The 17,025-nt window shown below is 37.2% G+C and overlaps 1 protein-coding gene across 2 annotated transcripts in view; it reads right to left on the reverse strand.

Annotated features, from left to right (window-relative positions):
- Sytl5 (synaptotagmin like 5) overlaps positions 1-17,025 on the reverse strand; it is a 93,584-nt gene that overhangs the window by 38,035 nt on the left and 38,524 nt on the right. Inside the window, exons 8-13 of one of the 2 annotated variants that reach the window (XM_032890037.1) lie at positions 13,333-13,462; positions 10,804-10,910; positions 6,190-6,279; positions 5,361-5,426; positions 2,081-2,259; positions 644-743 (exon numbers count right to left, since the gene is read on the reverse strand). In XM_032890037.1, coding sequence (XP_032745928.1) covers positions 644-743; positions 2,081-2,259; positions 5,361-5,426; positions 6,190-6,279; positions 10,804-10,910; positions 13,333-13,462 — 672 coding nt within the window. The remainder of the gene's footprint in view (positions 1-643; positions 744-2,080; positions 2,260-5,360; positions 5,427-6,189; positions 6,280-10,803; positions 10,911-13,332; positions 13,463-17,025) is intronic. The other variant, XM_032890038.1, reaches the window with a different exon arrangement.

The raw sequence follows: 17,025 nt of genomic DNA on the forward strand, positions 1-17,025 counted from the left end.
CGATTTGTGTTTAACCTAGGAATTTCCTGAGACTTCTTAAATCTGAGTTTACATTGCTAGTGCACATTGACCACACAGCTGTATTTAGTCAAACTCTGAGATCCTAATGAGAAACAGTATACAACCATTCTTAGCAGTGCAATAAATACAGACAAAGTGACAATACCCCTTTAAGACTCCAGGAAAGCAGATTTCTCAAATGTGCAGCATATTTTGTTACAAGGTGTATCTAGCAGGCTAGATATAATTTGCAATTTTAATGGATCATTACAAATGGTTAAGGTATAACCATAGCCAGAGCAGAGCATGAACCAAGCATAAATAGTTTGTTTTCTTTTCCAAACCCTTCTAGGAAATCTAATACCATTCAAAATCTTGTTTTCTAAGACACACACACAAGTTTTGAAGTGGCATATTTAGTTATTTTTTCTTTTTGGCTTGTTTGTATTTTGATACAAGGCATGGTCTCAATCTAGGCTGGTCTCATTTTGTAGGCCAGGCTTGTTTGGATGTCACTATGCTATCTCATGCTAGCCTTGAACTCTTAAAAGTATTCATGTCTCAATCTTCTTGCCTGTAGTTAATTCTAACCAACCTCTAATGAGGTTCTAGTTAACATGTTCCTATGTTAGTATTTATTTACCTTTAATGTTTCGTTGAATTCTGGATTGGTACCTGTCCTGATTTTGGTCTTTCGCTTATTGTTTCGGGACTTGTCTGGAAGAAGGTATGACTTGACATAACTGTAAATAACAAAGGATAAAAATCATCATTTGCAAATATACTTTGCTAGAAATATTCTAGGATTTAAGTTAGAAAAGGGAATGGGCAAGTGAATAAAAGAGATGGGAATGAAGAAACTTTAGTTTGTATAATAGGATATCATAAATATAACTCTAGGCTTCCTATAATTAAGGAACGGTGGTAAATATTGGTAGAGAACAGGCTTTGGCATCAAGCAAAGTTATGTGGGAGCACCCAGGCATCGTTCCTTTTGATAGCCTTGGGGTTTTACACTTCTCTGTATTTGTTTCCTCACCTGTGAATAGAGGGATGGTAACAATACCATCCCACAGAACATGCAAGGAGCTTCTGTACTGCACTACTGCATAAGTGCCATCTACTAACATCAATAGTCTCACAACCTTTTCTGGGCATACATGGCTCTTCATGACCAGCCCTGGGGATACATGGCTCTTCATGACCAGCCCTATCTCCTGACGTCAGGACATAGACCATTGGAGAGAACCAATGAAAAGAAACAGTTAAAAGGAAGAAATGGAAAATGACAAATTTACAGTTCAACCCAATACCTTGGTTTGTGCTAGCTATAGAAACCTCTTGGGACAGGGACATCAGAGTAGACAGAGACACGCACAAGAGTCAACCATATTATACCAGAGTTCTGAAGCACATGTGTTAGAATTTCAGGTGGTTCCTTTCCATGACGGCCCAAAATAATTATATTTGTCACTTAGCCACTTTAAATCTAGACAGTGAGAAGTGAATAAGTAGTCACACCACTAACTGAGAAGCTATTCGTAAATGATAGATTTTGGAAGAGAGAAAATGGCTTTCTTCAATGGAGTGACACTGGGTATAACCTAGTATACTCCAAGGGCGGCCTCATGCTTAAGAGTAGTTGGTTAACTCCGTGTTCTTTGTGTGTGTGTGTGTGTGTGTGTGTGTTCACGCGTGCGTGCGTGTGCATGCTTTCTTTTTTCTGAAAGAAAGAATATGAAGTTCACAGGGGGATCTGGGAGGTTCAGGAAAAGAAAAAATGTAATTAAAAATATTGTATACAATTTTTAAAAACAATTAGCACGATACTTGGAAGACATCCTGGTGTATATATCAGCTTGTGTCCACCATGAGTGGCCTCTGTGCAAGCTAAAATTTGTTACTCCTGAATCATATCACAGCTTCTTTCAAATCAAGTAACCAAGGATACAAACATCATCCTCATACTTCAGAAGAGTTTTTAATTGAAGGAAATCTTTAACCTCTTCTGAAAAGGAAGTGTGCAAGCAGATGGACAAGGCAGCCCTAGAGACAGTAGAGAGGCATCCTATGTGCTTACGCATCTGTCCTCTGTTTCTTTTCATCTCCGATGGCCAGGTTTCTGCAGCTCTTGACAAAAATGTATAGCCCTCCAGTTTTGTAGCAGTAGCTGATGTGGAGAAGAATCTCACCGGTGACTTTCACATTGCCATAGTCTCCCGTTTCACTGTAAACACTCATCATGCTGTTAAGGCTAGTCTGAAAAAAAAAGATGACAGAAGTGGCCCAGTGCTATTCTAAGGCTCTAGTCACAGAATCCACCCCCGTTAATCAATTTCAATTGCTGTTGGAACTAGCAGGGGAGTCAAAGGGAAAGAAAGAAAGCAAGTCACTAGCTTTGCTTGTTTTGCTGGTGGTACATAAAAATTCTAACCTGAAAAGAATACTGCATTTAGATCTATTAGTAAGGGAGGCAGGAAATTTGCTGAAAGAGGAAACATCTCCTTTGGGTTAGCTGAAATCTTTTATTCGTATCTTCTAATGAGTGTGGAGTCATTTAGTGATTTCTAATATAATCTTGTTTCTTCATCCCTGTCATTATCTGCCTTCTGCTGCTAGACAAGTGAAATCTCTTTAAATATCTAGAATTTAATGATCAAGACAAAGAAGAGCTCATTCCTTATTATGAGTTAACAGAGATCTTAAAGTGTCTTTCTCTACACTTACATGGTGTATGTCATCACTCCTGGGGGAACCACAGCTGCAGCCTTAACAAAGGTATGGGAGAACATCCTATGCTCACCAGGCTAACTTAGCTGTGTGGCTACATAGACAGTCCATGACCCATAGCTTTGATATTCCATGGAGTAGTAATGAGCAAAACACAGCACAAAACAATTAAGTACCTCAAATAATCAAAAACATAAAAAACATAAACATAAAAAATCTATAAGGATGAATAATGATTTTTGTCAAGATATTTTTAACATGAGATCCATGAGTGCTAGAAACAAAGACTCTATCTTAGCAACATGATGGACACAAAAGACCAGTAACATTTGCGAATGATGCAGTAGCTTCATAACCTCTCTTTCACCATTGAGAAGCAAGGACTATAGCAGTCCAAAGAGCTGAGAGCTGAGATTTGTTTAGGTAGGTATGTAGACATGAAAACTATACATGGAATATCTGTCATATATCACATCTGGATATGTGAATGTATAAATCATGTGTGGATATATGAATGTATCTATGTATCTTTCTATTTATCTTACTATGTGTCTGTCTGTCTATGAATGGATTTTATTGTTATTGTTTTAGAAAGCCTTTTGTATTTCAAATATGATACAATTCTTCAAGGAACAGGATGTACCTAACTTAGCTCATAATCTCTTTTAAGCTGAAGTCAAATGTAAGAATAATTCAAGAATTCTAAAGTTGCATACAAGCTATTTCTTAGAGAGCCAATAAGTAACTGAATTTGCCTTTTCTATTCTTAAAATATTGCAACATGAATTTTAAACTTTAACTACATAATAAATTACCTGAGGATAATTTTTAAATGGAGATTTAGTCTGGGATAGTCTGGCATTTTAAAATGTTGACAATCAGCTAGGAATTAAAGACCCAAATTATGCGTGCTTGTATCCCAGAGTACTACTGTAAATTCATGGGCATATCATTGAAAATTTGAAAAGAAAACACAGCACCCGTCGGACATGATACAGAGGAGGCAAGGTACTAACTGGCAGTTTGCAGTGTTATTATGAATTCCTCTTTGTGATATGCTGAGCTTTTGATAATTTCTTCAACCTAAAACAAAATTTCATTACATATATGTACACACACACACACACACACACACACACACACACACACACATATATATATATGAACTATGATAGATGTTCATCATCTCAGAACTTAGGAGACAGAGCCAGAAGGTTGTTGAGTTTTCTAAAACACAATGAACTGTCTCAAATACAATGAACCAAGCCAAAAAGGCAGAAACAAAATGTTAATGTTGAATGGTGCACTGGCTGGTTTTATGTGTCAACTTGACACAAGTTGAAGTTATCACAGAGAAAGGAGCCTCAGTTGAGGAAATGCTTCCATGAAACTCAGCTGTAAGGCGTTTTTTCAAATAGTGGCAAGGGAGGAGGACCCAGCCCATTGTGGGTGGTGCCATCCCTGGGCTGGTAATCTTGGGTTCTATAAGAGAGCAAGCTGAGCAAGCCAGGGGAAGCAAGCCAGTAAGAAACATCCCTCCATGGCATCTGCATCAGCTCCTGCTTCGTGACCTGCTTGAGTTCCTGTCCTGACTTCCTTTGGTGATGAACAACAACTTGGAAGTGTAGGCTGAATTAACCCTTTCCTCCCCAACTTGCTTCTTGGTCATGATGTTCGTGCAGGAATAGAAACCCTAAGTCAAATGGCAAGTGAACATGGTAATAGTTGTGAGATTCTGAGATATGACGCACTATACAGTACTCAGCAGGTTCACTGATCCTATTAGGAGTAAGTAACAGAATGACTTAAGAACAGAATAAAATGTTTACCTGAATTATTTTTTCAAATAGTTATTAAGTTCAAAAGAGATTATTAACTTTTGGGGAAATGAGACTGTAATTTTAACCTAGGAGTTACATGAGAGAATAACCAAAATGTTAGGAACTCTATAAACTGAGAAAGTTTGGGATCCAAGGTTTTACAGTAGTGTTAATCCATGGACAATGCCATATTACACAAGGAAAAGCTCTGGTTCACTAATCTGTTAGCCATAGCAAGTCATGGAGGAAAGATCTGGGTTTCTAGTCAAATGTCCTGTAGATCAAAGTCACTACAACTGACTTTTTCAACACATCCCATCCCTCTGTAGCTATATAATCAAAGAGGGATGAGGGCATCCTATGATTAGAAGAAAATTTAAGAAGTTACAAAATCCGAGACTTGAGAGGATCTAACATAATTATGACAATTGTACTGCTAACAACCCCTTTTTTGTTTATCAAGAGATGGTTGCAACTTAAAATGGGGATGCTTGGGGTTGGGGATTTAGCTCAGTGGTAGAGCACTTTTTGAGCACAAGGCCCTGGGTTTGGTCCCCAGCTCGAAAAAAAAAAAAAAAGAAAGAAAAAAAAATGGGGATGCTTACATGCCTTTTGCCTGGTACTCAGACCATCACATTTAATAAACTAGAACACTGCAGATGTGTTAGCTCATAAATTCCTTCCAAAGGGAGTATCTGGCTATTTACAAGATAGAAAACAGGTAGAACTTTTCATCCAACCATATTTCCCAAACCGCGGAACTGGTGCAGCATGACTGGGAAGAAGGAAATAGCGAAGGTGAAAACTCACAGTGTCTGAGTCAGCGTCAGGCACATGTAGGTAGCTCCTCTTCCTATCAGATCCTGCTTGGGAGCTCTTTAAGGATGCCAGCCAATGACCAAAAGAAAAGGCGTATTAGAGCATAGAAATCAGAGGGCAAAGAAATGCACAGATAATAGAACTAGATACAATGACATGCGGGTTGGTAGGAGCCTGTTCTCAAGGGAGATCTTCAATTCAAGGTAAGAGCAGAATTTTCCCTGCAGACAAGCGGGGTGCTCTAGAGAGGATTTTGTTTGTTTGTTTGCCTACGTGTTTGCTTGTTTTGTTTGTTGAGTAGGAAAGGAAGCTGAGTAGGGGTGTGTTGTAGTATGGTTGACAGGAGTGTAGAGAGCAGTTAGGGTGCTGAGAGAATGGCGGGATGAAACTTAAAGAGAACTGGAATAATCTGTAGGCTTGAGATGACTGGACATTAAAGTAGAAAATGAAGACATTTAAAAATTTCTTCAGGTATTTATGAAACAATTGAGTACGTTTATAGGAGTACAAAATGACTCAGACAACTGTCATTGGTCATATCATGGTATCTTCTTCACCACTTAATTCTTTGTGCTGGGAGTCTCCAAACTCCTCTTATCCAGTTCTTTATAAATGGGAATGAAGTAAGTTCCAAAGCCGTGTAAGGATCATGGACAAAGAAGTAAGGATGTAGGAATCAGAATAGAGGGTAAGTTGTTTTGAAGGCATGGAGAAAGCAGGAACCTACAATAGCTTTGGACATACGATCGTACCTTCCCATTTCTTTTGAAAAGGCACTGGGAATGAACAAGAGAAAGAAAGATTCTATAGGAGTGCTTACAGTTGACAGGCCACTTGCCAGACTGTGGGTATTTGCAGAAAACCTGGAGGACGCTAAGTCCACACCATCTTCAGTGTCTTCTAGGGAATTCTAGGAGAGGAGGAAAAGACAATGCCTTAGTTTATTTCTATCCTAGGAAACTTTCTTTTACATGAAGAAAAAAAAGATTTATTTCACAGATTCTCAGAAAATCAAGGAAAACCAAAGAAATCAACTCTCAGGTTTAGGTTTTTGTTCATCTCAATTACCAAATCAAAGAAGTAGACAGGGCCAGAGCATTGTGGGTAGTCTTTTTTCCTAGTAATGCTTGCTTGATGGAAAGGACATAAAATTTAGAATGGCACAGACCTGGGTTTAATTCCTACCTCTCTGGTCTCTGAGGCAATCCAATTTAGATAATACACTTAAGGTATTTTTAGATAAAACTTGCCCCACCCCATACACACTTTCCCTCACACAAACTCTCCCCATCTCTCCAGTCTCTCTATCACCACCTCTTTGTTATCCTTTCTTCCTTAGCTGGAGAATTGTTTAGCAGTATGTTTTTACCATGAAAATTCATAAATTATTTTTAACATTTTTGATGCTTAACATAACTTCTACAAGATCGGTGATCTTCACTGATATGCTTTAAAAAAAAAAACAGAATTTAAAGACTTGTTTAATGCGTCTTAAGTTTCATTAGTACACATTTGCATTTGCTTTTAAAATGCTTTGCAACCATTCCAAGATTTCTTTCTTTTTATAACTATATTTGACCTTAAACTGTTAATGTGGGCTTTTGTTTGGTAAATCTTAGAGGCCATGTTATCTTTAAATAGGATCATTTTTAAGTTCTAGGTTTAAAATAGTTTTCTTTCAATACTTTCAAAATATTACTGTTTTCATCTTGAACTCAGTATTATCATAGAAAACTGCTATTAATTTGATTCTTGTTTACTTATATAAAATACAATTTATTTCTGTACATTTTAAAGACATTTCTCTTATATTTGATATTCTTTGATTTTAATGTTTCTAGGTGTGAATTATTATTTATCATCTTGGATACTTTCAAACTAGATATTTCTTTAAAGTATGGCAAATATATCCTTATTATGGCAAATATATTGTTATAGCCACTGTATTTTCTTATATGTCCTATTTTGACCATGCGATTGAGCAGCAGTTACAACACAAACTTCTAGTGTTCATGATTTTTTTACTTTCTTGTGAAAATAGATTATGAAAAATTTCAAGCATCAATATGACATAGGACTAATCCTTCAGCCTTACAGCCCTTTACACAAAATAGTATTTTTTTTTTCTGGGCTCATTGCACGTTAATACAAATTTCAGAATCCTCATGTCCATTTTTACAAAATATCCTAGTTGAGTTTTGATTGGGATTGAATCCATAGATTAACCCTAGAAGGAGTTTTTACCTAAAAACATAAAATTTTCTAAACTATAAACAGAGTATCTCTCCATTTAGTCAGGTCTCTAATTTAGCTCAATATTTTTTAAGTCACAAAGGACACCTTATGCATTCAAAAACACACTTCATTTTCTACCTTTTTTCAAGTATTTTTCATATTATTATTGGGATTACATTTGCAACTTGATTTTCCAGCTGTTTACTGATAAGTATATAGCATATAATTGGATTTTTATAAATAATCCTATATCTTAAGACCTTCATGAATTGACTATAGTCATATCATATTTTTATATCATTTAGGATTTTCTACATATTTATCTAAAAATAAATGAAATGAAGATTCTACCTTAAACCCATCAGAATGGCTAAGATCAAAAGCTCAAGTGACAGTACATGCTGGCAAGAATGTGGAACGAGAGCAACATTCTTCCTTTGCTGGTGGGATTGCAAACTTGTACAACCACTCTGCAAATCAGTCTGGAGGTTCCTCAGAAAAGTTCTACCTGAAGATCCAGCTATATTGCTCCTGGACAATACCAAAAAAATACTACACCATACCACAAGGACATATGCTCCACTATGTTCACAAAAGCTTTATTTGCAATAGCCAGAAACTGGAAACAACCTAGATGTCCCTCAACCAAAGAATAGATATTGAAAATGTGGTACATCTGCATAATAGAATTCTATTCCACTATTAAAATAAGGATATCATGAATTTTGCAGGTAAATGGATGGAACTAGAAAATATCATCCTGGCTGTGGTAACCCAGACCCCAAAGGACATGCATGGCATGTACTTACTGATAAGTTGATATTAGCCATTTAGGATACCCATGATATCCCACAGACCCAAAGAAGCTAAACAAGAAGGGGGAATAAAACAGTCATAGGAGGCAGAGGGAGGGAAGGAACTGGATAAGAGAGTGGAGTGGGAGAAGAATGGGAGTTCAGTATCAGGTGTGGGTGGGGAGAAACAGAAGAGAGGGCCAGAGGGCCAGGAGAATGAATGGAAATCTGCAGCGGCCAGGGATGAGGGTGGTGGGGGTGGGGGAGAATCTAGTGCCAGAGACCTAGGATTCAGGAGGCTCCCAGCAGTCAATGCTGGTGACCTTAGCCAAGATGCATAACAGTGGGGATATGGAACCTGAAGTGGCCACCTCCTGTAGCCAGGCGAAGCTCCCAGTGGAAAATAAAGACACCAACTCACCCACCAAACGTTTGTTCTAAAATCTGTCCTGTTTAAAGAAATGCAGAGAAAAAAATGAAGCAGAGACCGAAGGAATGCAACCAATAACTGCTTCAACTTGAGGCCCATCCCGTGGGCAAGCACCAGTGCTTGGCAACTATTATGCCTGCAGACAGGAGCTTAGCATAACTGTCGTCTAGAGGCTCCATCTAGCAACTGACTGAAATAGATGCAGAGACCCACAGCCAAACAGTGGGAGGAGTTCAGGGCTCCCTATGGAAGAATAGGAGAGGATAGAATCTCCACAGGAAGAGCAGCAGAGTCGACTAAACTGGACCCTAGAAGACTCAGAGACTGAACCACCAACCAAAGAGCATACACTAACTGGACTGAGGCCCCTGTCACACATATAGTAGACATAGAACTCAGTCTCCATGTGGGTCACCCAACAACTGGAACAAGGGCTCTCCCTAACGCTGTTGCCTGTCTGTGGAATGTTTCACAATAGGGCTGCTTTGTCTGACCTCAGTGGGAGAGGATGTGCCTAACCAACCAGAGTTGATATGCCAGGATGGGGGATAACCACGGGGGTTCTACCCTCTTAAATGAGGAGGGGGGCTGGGGAGAGGGACTCTGTGAAAGGGGTACTTTGGGGCAGGGCAGCATTTAGGATGTAAAAAAAGTAATAATTTAGTTAATATATATTTTTAAAAATCACAATCTAGAGAGACAATCTACAATTTCATTTTCAGTGTTATTTTCTTTGTAATGCCCATTTGTTCTGGTTATTTCTCTGGCAACTTGAGGCATGCTAGGATTGCCTAGGTAAAGAGAATCAGATGAGAGAATGTCCCTATCAGATTGGCCTGTGGGGCATTTCCTTGATTAATATTAATGTGGAAGGGCCCAATTCACTGTGGGTCTGATGTGCATAAGAGAGCAGGCTGAGAAAGCCATTGGGTAACAAAGCAGTAAGTAGACCCTATTGTCAATTCTAGTAGATTTCATTACTAAATTATCCAGGGCTTTCTGAGTACCAAGTTATATTTAATATTTTGTACAAAACTTAATACTTATAAAAACATTTCTATTTTATCTTACACACTTTCCAAACCTCGAGAATATTATTAGTTAATAATGGCAGTGAAAATCCATGTTGTCTACTATGTTGGAATGGAAATGGATTAATAATATTAACATTTAAAATGACATATACTGAGATTTTTAATATTTAATACTTGAAATCATATTTAAATGGCTCTCATCAGTTTTAAAGTAGAATTTTATAGGCATGACTAAATTTTATCAAAAGTTTTTGGCTTCTTTAAAACATGTTTTAAAAAATTAAAAAATATTTTTATAATGTTATTTCATTTTATATATTTTTTATTTATTTTTGGGGGGCAGAACTTTTCTGTGTGACAGCTATAGAACTCATTCAGTAGACTAGACTGGCCTCAAACTCACAGAGATTTGCCTGCCTTATCACCCTCCCAAGTGCTGAGATTAAAGGCATAGGCTACCACCATCATCCAGATGGAGATATAAATATATATACTTTTTAGATTATGGCTTATGGATAATAGATAGATTATAAATCATGAGTTATGGATAATAGTTTATATAGCATATAGCAAATACCACATACCACATATCATATTATATTATACATTATACATTATACATATCATATTATATTATATTATACATATTATATATTATTACTTTTATTTTTATCTATTTTATTTAATTCATTCATTTAACACACTGCCAAGTAACTTTATATTAAGTTACATGTATATATTCATGAAGTACTTTTACTTGCAGTATAGTTTTTATTTTTTTAGGTATACTGCTTTAGTTTCTCTTATAGTTGACAGTGAAAACTACCAGAATGACACACTGTATATCTTCATTTTATTCTCACCTAAATGTGCAAGTGCTTGAAGCAAGATCATGCTCTCCTTTCCATGTGTTATTAAGCTTTCTTCTACATCCAACTTACCAAGTCTTTGTCTAAAGCCCCAGGAACAGATCTGCTTCTTATGCTTGAAGTGTCCTCTAAGTCTTCTGCAAATGACTCACTCAAATCTAACTCAGATCGACTCCGCTCTAGAGGGAGTAAAATGAAATGCAGATATGAATCATCTTATCAGTTTATTTCATCATCCTTCTGCATTTCCATTGCATTAAAAGCAAATATTTCAGTTTACATGCAGACAGACGAACACCCACACCCAGAGAGAGAGAGAGAGGGAGAGAGAGAGAGAGAGAGAGAGAGAGAGAGAGAGAGAGAGAGAGAGAGAGAGAGAGAGAATATGAATATAGTGTCATGGAAACCAAATATCCAAGCTCATAAACTTCATGCTGTTTTTCATTTGGCCTTTGATCGCAGGGGTTTAAGTGCTCTGTTATAAAATCAAGGGTAGCTTTAAGCTGTTTAAAAATTCTGATTTATTTCTTCCTAAATAATAAAACCTTTCATAGATTGGGTCTTTAAGCTTCATGAGAAAAATAATCACTTTTGAAGAGAATTCACTGTTTTCACATTTGACATAAAATGAAGCCAACCAATCAGAATTTTCCATTTTTAAATGATATGACTTCTTTTCATGCAAAAGGGAATGACTATAGAAAGACTGAGAGGTTCTGTTCCTTCATCAATAGAACATCTTTATTTCAGTTTTTAAAGTCTCAGTAAACAAATGATGTGCTTCTCAACAATGCTGTAGACAGCTACCAAGTCAGGGCAGTTTCCTTGCACAGAATATGTCTGTTCTAAAGCCCTGCTGAGACAAATAATGTTGCTCATAGAGGAGAGAGATGGGAAATAACAATCAAATACTTGAGCTGGAAATAGCAAATGAAGTGATGTAGTGCTTAGTTTGGTGCCTAACAGAGTACACAATCAGGAGTCCTGGAAGATATGGCATAGAAGCTAAACTTATGATGTTAAGTTCCTAAGCTACACTAATATCTTTTCATTGAATGGGTGAATTTCTTTGCATTCTTTTTCTTTTAAAAGTATATTTATTTAGCGTGTGTTCCAATCATGTGTGTCATAACACAAGAGTGGAAATCACAGGACAGCTTTTGGGAGTTGGTTCTTTCCTTTTGTCATGTGAGCCCCAGAGAACTGAACACACACAGGTGGTAAGGTTTGGCAGCAAGTGCTTTTATTCACTATATCATCTTGCTGGGCTACTTTCCTAATTTTTGAGAACAAGTATCTTAGAGGGGCAGTGGTCAAAATTGCCACACACAAGTACATAGGGTACCACACCCACAGATGTGCAAAACATGCACACACAAACCATTTGAGAGCCTGCTACCTAGAAGTGGCTTCCTTGAAATTCAAGTTATAAGCTAGAAAGAACCTAGCCTTGGGATACATGAAGACATTGTCGTTGAGCAACACATAATGATTTAATATTGAAGGTTTAAGTATGAATTTAGCTCACTATATGGCATATAAACTTACAATGGTGATATATTTCTCTGAACAATTTTCTTATAGGTAATAAACTATAATATAAAATTCATATGAATAAAATTCTTCTCACTAATATCTTTCATATGTGTGCTGGCTAGATTTTTCTTTAAGTATCATAAACTTTCTTTTATTGAGATGATATTGTACTTAGTTATTTTTGTAATAATGTATTTAATAATACATACATTGAGATTATACTATAATTACATAATTTCCCCCTTCCCTCTCCTCCCTCCAAACCCTCCCATGAACACCCCACCCATGTTCTGCTGTTACTGGGAAGAGGGAAGCTCAATTGAGAAAATGCTTCCATCAGATTGGCCTGTCAGGAAACCTGTGGGCCATTTAAATTCTTGATCAATATTAATGTGGAAGAATGCAGATCATTCTGGACAGTCCCACCCTTGAGCAAGTGGTCCTGAGGTAGGATCATTCTAGACAGTCCCACCCTTGAGCAAGCCATGAGGAGGGAGTCAGTGAGCCACACTCCTCCATGCTCTGTGCTTTAGCTCTAGCTTTCCCTTCGAGATAGACTATGAGCTAAACAAAGAAATAAACCCTTTCTTCTCCAAATTGTTTTTGGTCATGGTGTTTATCCTAGCAATTAAAAGCACACTAGGCCAAGCTACTTACAAGTAGTTCCAATTTAAAGGATGGAAAAATGTGTCTGGATATATGGAATGCCCAACCATTTAATAGATTGAGTTATCATTCCCTTGATCTGTAGGTGAGGGTTATTGCATGCCATATGAAATGTACATTAGAACTATTTGTATCTTCTATACTGACAATCTGGTGTAGCTTTGAACCTTAGCAATGACTTATGACAAAGCCATATACTCACTAAGTAAATTTTTCATAAATGCAGTGGCTCAAGGCATAACTTGGGACCACCTTTAGAAAATGCTATTGCATTGGACGATTACTATAATGGATGACTGTTTTTGCAAGTCTAAAAAATCCACATAAAAAGGAAATTTAATCCGATTTAGTCTTTTATTACAGTACATTCAGTAGAGCACTTATATCATAACTACCCACCTGAGGACAGCGAGGTACCAGACACTGCTATGGAAGGTGTACCAGACGTGTTCCTGCGATGACTCTTTGTGAGTTCCTCAGAGGTGCTTTCAATGGTAGCCAAAGCCATGGAATTTTCAAAACCATGTTCCTTTCCACAAAGAAAAAAAATAAAGGATCATTATACTGACTGATTTCTCTTAAAACATTTTCGTATACATATACTTTAGTATAAAGATATGTGTATTACTTGGAGAAGGAATGCAATAAAATTTGAGGGACCTTTATCAGAAGCCTATACATCAAAAGTTACCATATAAAATTAAATCCAAGAAGGTTTCAATTTAACATGAAATATATTTGATTTTTTTGATTCATAAAACTAGTGATATTTGATTAGCAAGAAAGATTATATAGGAACTTCCAATCTTACATGAAGTAACAATGAGCCCTAGAATTGGTCTTGTGTTTGTCTTCTGTATAGCTCTTCTCCAAATAATACACAGACTCAACTACCCTGCTGTGGTTTGTATAAAGACTATTTCCCCAAGGTCCAAACAAAGGGTTCTTTTATCTTTAGGTGAGTCACATTGGATGATGCTAGAATCCTTTTGGGGTGTGCCAAGTAGAAGGTTTTAGGTAATTGGCAACCATGAGGTGAGCAGCTTTCTCTGTAATGCATTGCCTGCCATAATCAGTTTTAGTATTTGTCACAAAGAAGGGTATTTTTCTTTTCTTCTTAAACTTTTTCCTTTTTTTTCTTCCTGTTTTTTTCTGACTCAAAACCTAAAGAACTGTAGGCTAAAGCAAAATTTTATTTTTAAATTGTTGCATCTCAGGCATTGTTGCAATAATGGAAAACCAAGCATGTAGAGTTTTATATATATATATATATATATATATATATATATATATATATATATTAGTTTTGTGTCTTGCTAGAGCAATGGTTCTCAGTCTTCCTAATGCTGTGACCCTTTAATAGAGTTCCTCCTGTTGTTTTGACCTCCAAACATAAAATTATTTTTGTTGCTACTTTTTAACTGTAATTTTGCCATGGTTGTGAATTATAATGCAAATATGTATTTTCTGATGGTCTTAGGAGACCCCCATGAAAGGGTTGTTCGATCTTCCAAGGGGTCCGTGATCCACAGTTTGGGACCCTTTGAGCTAGAACCTAGAAAGCTGATTCACAGATAACTTACTTTTTCTGCAAAAATTTAAAATAAGACCTTGTCACCTTTTCCATCTAGAAGGCTAGGTGATCAAAATATAGTCAGTTACAGGTGTGTTGAAATAAAAATGCCATGCATAATATCTAGCAATGTTTCTAAGAATGGAGACTAGTAAGGAGTAGGTGAAGTGCTGAGTGAATGCATTGTTTGACATGAGAATGTCCACATCAAGTACATGCCTCATCTGTGTGTGTGTGTGTGTGTGTGTGTGTTGTGTGTGTGTAACTTACTGAGTTCATTTAGCATTGTTTATGTATACATGTACCCAGTGCTGACCACTTGGGATTCAAAAAGCTACGCAGGAGCACAGCTTTAGAGGAAACTGATTGTCCCTAGCAGCCATGATGTTGAAATCACATAGGTCCATTTTGTCTGTCATGTCTAGTGCGGACTCTCTAGCTAAGCTTTATTTAACATTAAAAAAAAAAACTCATGGGCTTCTAGGTTAAGGTTTTAAATGCCCATGAAAATGGCACCATGGTGTGATAACTGTCAAAAACCAAGGGAGATTTAACCATTTTTCCTGTATAAATAGCGCCTACAGGGTGAGTTTGCTCCTACTTGCCTGACATCTTAAGACATTCAGGAATACTTTAATAAAACCTCCACAGATAGGTTTGCCTCTTACTTCCTTAGCATGCTAATCAATTCAGCCCCGGTAGACTCTATTTATTATTTCATCATTTTCAACATCTAAGACCTATAGCAGAAAGTATATTTCTTCTAATTGCTGTAATTAGCATAGACTTGTAAAGTTTATCCAAAGTATGACAGAGGTCAAATAGATGAATTAGTTTAGGTCTGTTTTCAACAGCTCATTAGAGGACATGGAAGTTCTCTAATGAAGCAAGACTAAGCTCCTTAACTAGCAATTATGATGATGGAAAAATTTTCCACAGGTGATGTGGTGGTATCATTAATAGTGAACATTAATAGGTCACTTAACATTATATAGTCATTAGCATGTAACATGCTCTAGAGCAGCGGTTCTCAGCCTATAGGTTGCGATCCTTTGAGGTGCTAAACAACTCTTTCACAGGGGTTGTCTAAGACTACCAGAAAATACAGATACTTATGATTCATAGCAGTAGCAAGTTACAGTTATGAAGTGCAATGAAAATAATGTTATGGTTGGGGTCACCACAACATGAGGAACTGTATTAAAGGGTTGCAGCATTAGGAAGGTTGAGAGCCACTATGCTAGAGGTTCAGGTGAAGCATAAAATTAGTAGTTATTAATACAGCACAAGATACTCATTTTCTATAATGTTTTCATTTATAGAAGAAATTGTGACCTTTTCTTCTCTCTCTCTCTCTCTCTCTCTCTCTCTCTCTCTCTCTCTCTCTCTCTCTCACACACACACACACACACACACACACACACACTTGTACCCATGCATATATGTCTTTCGTCAGGAAAACAATGTGATTTATGAATTGCTTTTCTGTCTTAGTAACAAGAAAATATTTTCTCTTTTTCCTCCTAGAAAGCACTTGCTTAGACCAGCTAGAATACAAGAGTAAGCTCTACACCATTACTGTCTGGTCAGAGCAAATATCCCAATTTCATTGTAGGAGTTTTATTTGGACAAAATTGTTCTTTCCCCTCAAATAATACCTGGGATGATGGGATGATAGACCATCCTTGTCTTGAGATGAATCAAACTAGATTAACTCATGGCAACTGGACTGGAAGTCAGCTGCTACTCACTGCACAGGTGCAGCAGTTGATAACTTTTTTGAACATTTTAATATCATAATAGTTGGTAAATATTATCATTATTTCCAGCCCCCCCCCCAACCTTCCTCATACTTTCTCCCAGTCACAGGTTTCTTTATAAGGAGTACAAGGTCCCCAAGCCTTGTAAAGTATCTTCTCAGTGTCTTCACTGAGCGCATAAATACATTAAATATCATTCCTTGTTAGGTTACCAAAGAAGGAAATATAGTCATCAACAATCTATGTACTTTTCTGACTGCTGAACAGAATCAACTTGCTGAGCTTGGTATAAATATGTATGAAATTCAAAATGTGCCTTTTATCTGAGGAAGTACAATTTAGGCTTTCTTGAAACAGATCAATCACTGTCCAAACGTCTTTTGATTCTTCCTCCAAAGTACTGAAACAGTCTGATTGCTCCCTACCCTCGCTGCTGCTGCCTCCCTGATCCCAAGTCTCTTCTAATGGCTGCAGTATAACAAAGGCTTCCTAAATGGTCTCTGAGTTTCCCATACTTCACTTAGCTGTTCCTCATCAGCCCCATCTCGAGATCTTGCCTAAACAGATGGTTAAACCATTTTGCTCTGCTACCTAGACCCAACAGTCTCACCTATCTCACCAGACTGTGAAGCAGTTTTCAAGGACCTTGTGACTCATGAGTTCTCTGAACTCACATGTGAGCACTCTTTCCTCCATTCAGTAACAGAACTACACTGGCTTTCAGTTTTCCTTCAGCAAATCGGGCATGTTTTCACCTCA

This window comes from Rattus rattus, chromosome X (genome assembly GCF_011064425.1).
Source record: "Rattus rattus isolate New Zealand chromosome X, Rrattus_CSIRO_v1, whole genome shotgun sequence".
In the NCBI taxonomy this organism is placed as follows: Eukaryota; Metazoa; Chordata; class Mammalia; order Rodentia; family Muridae; genus Rattus; species Rattus rattus.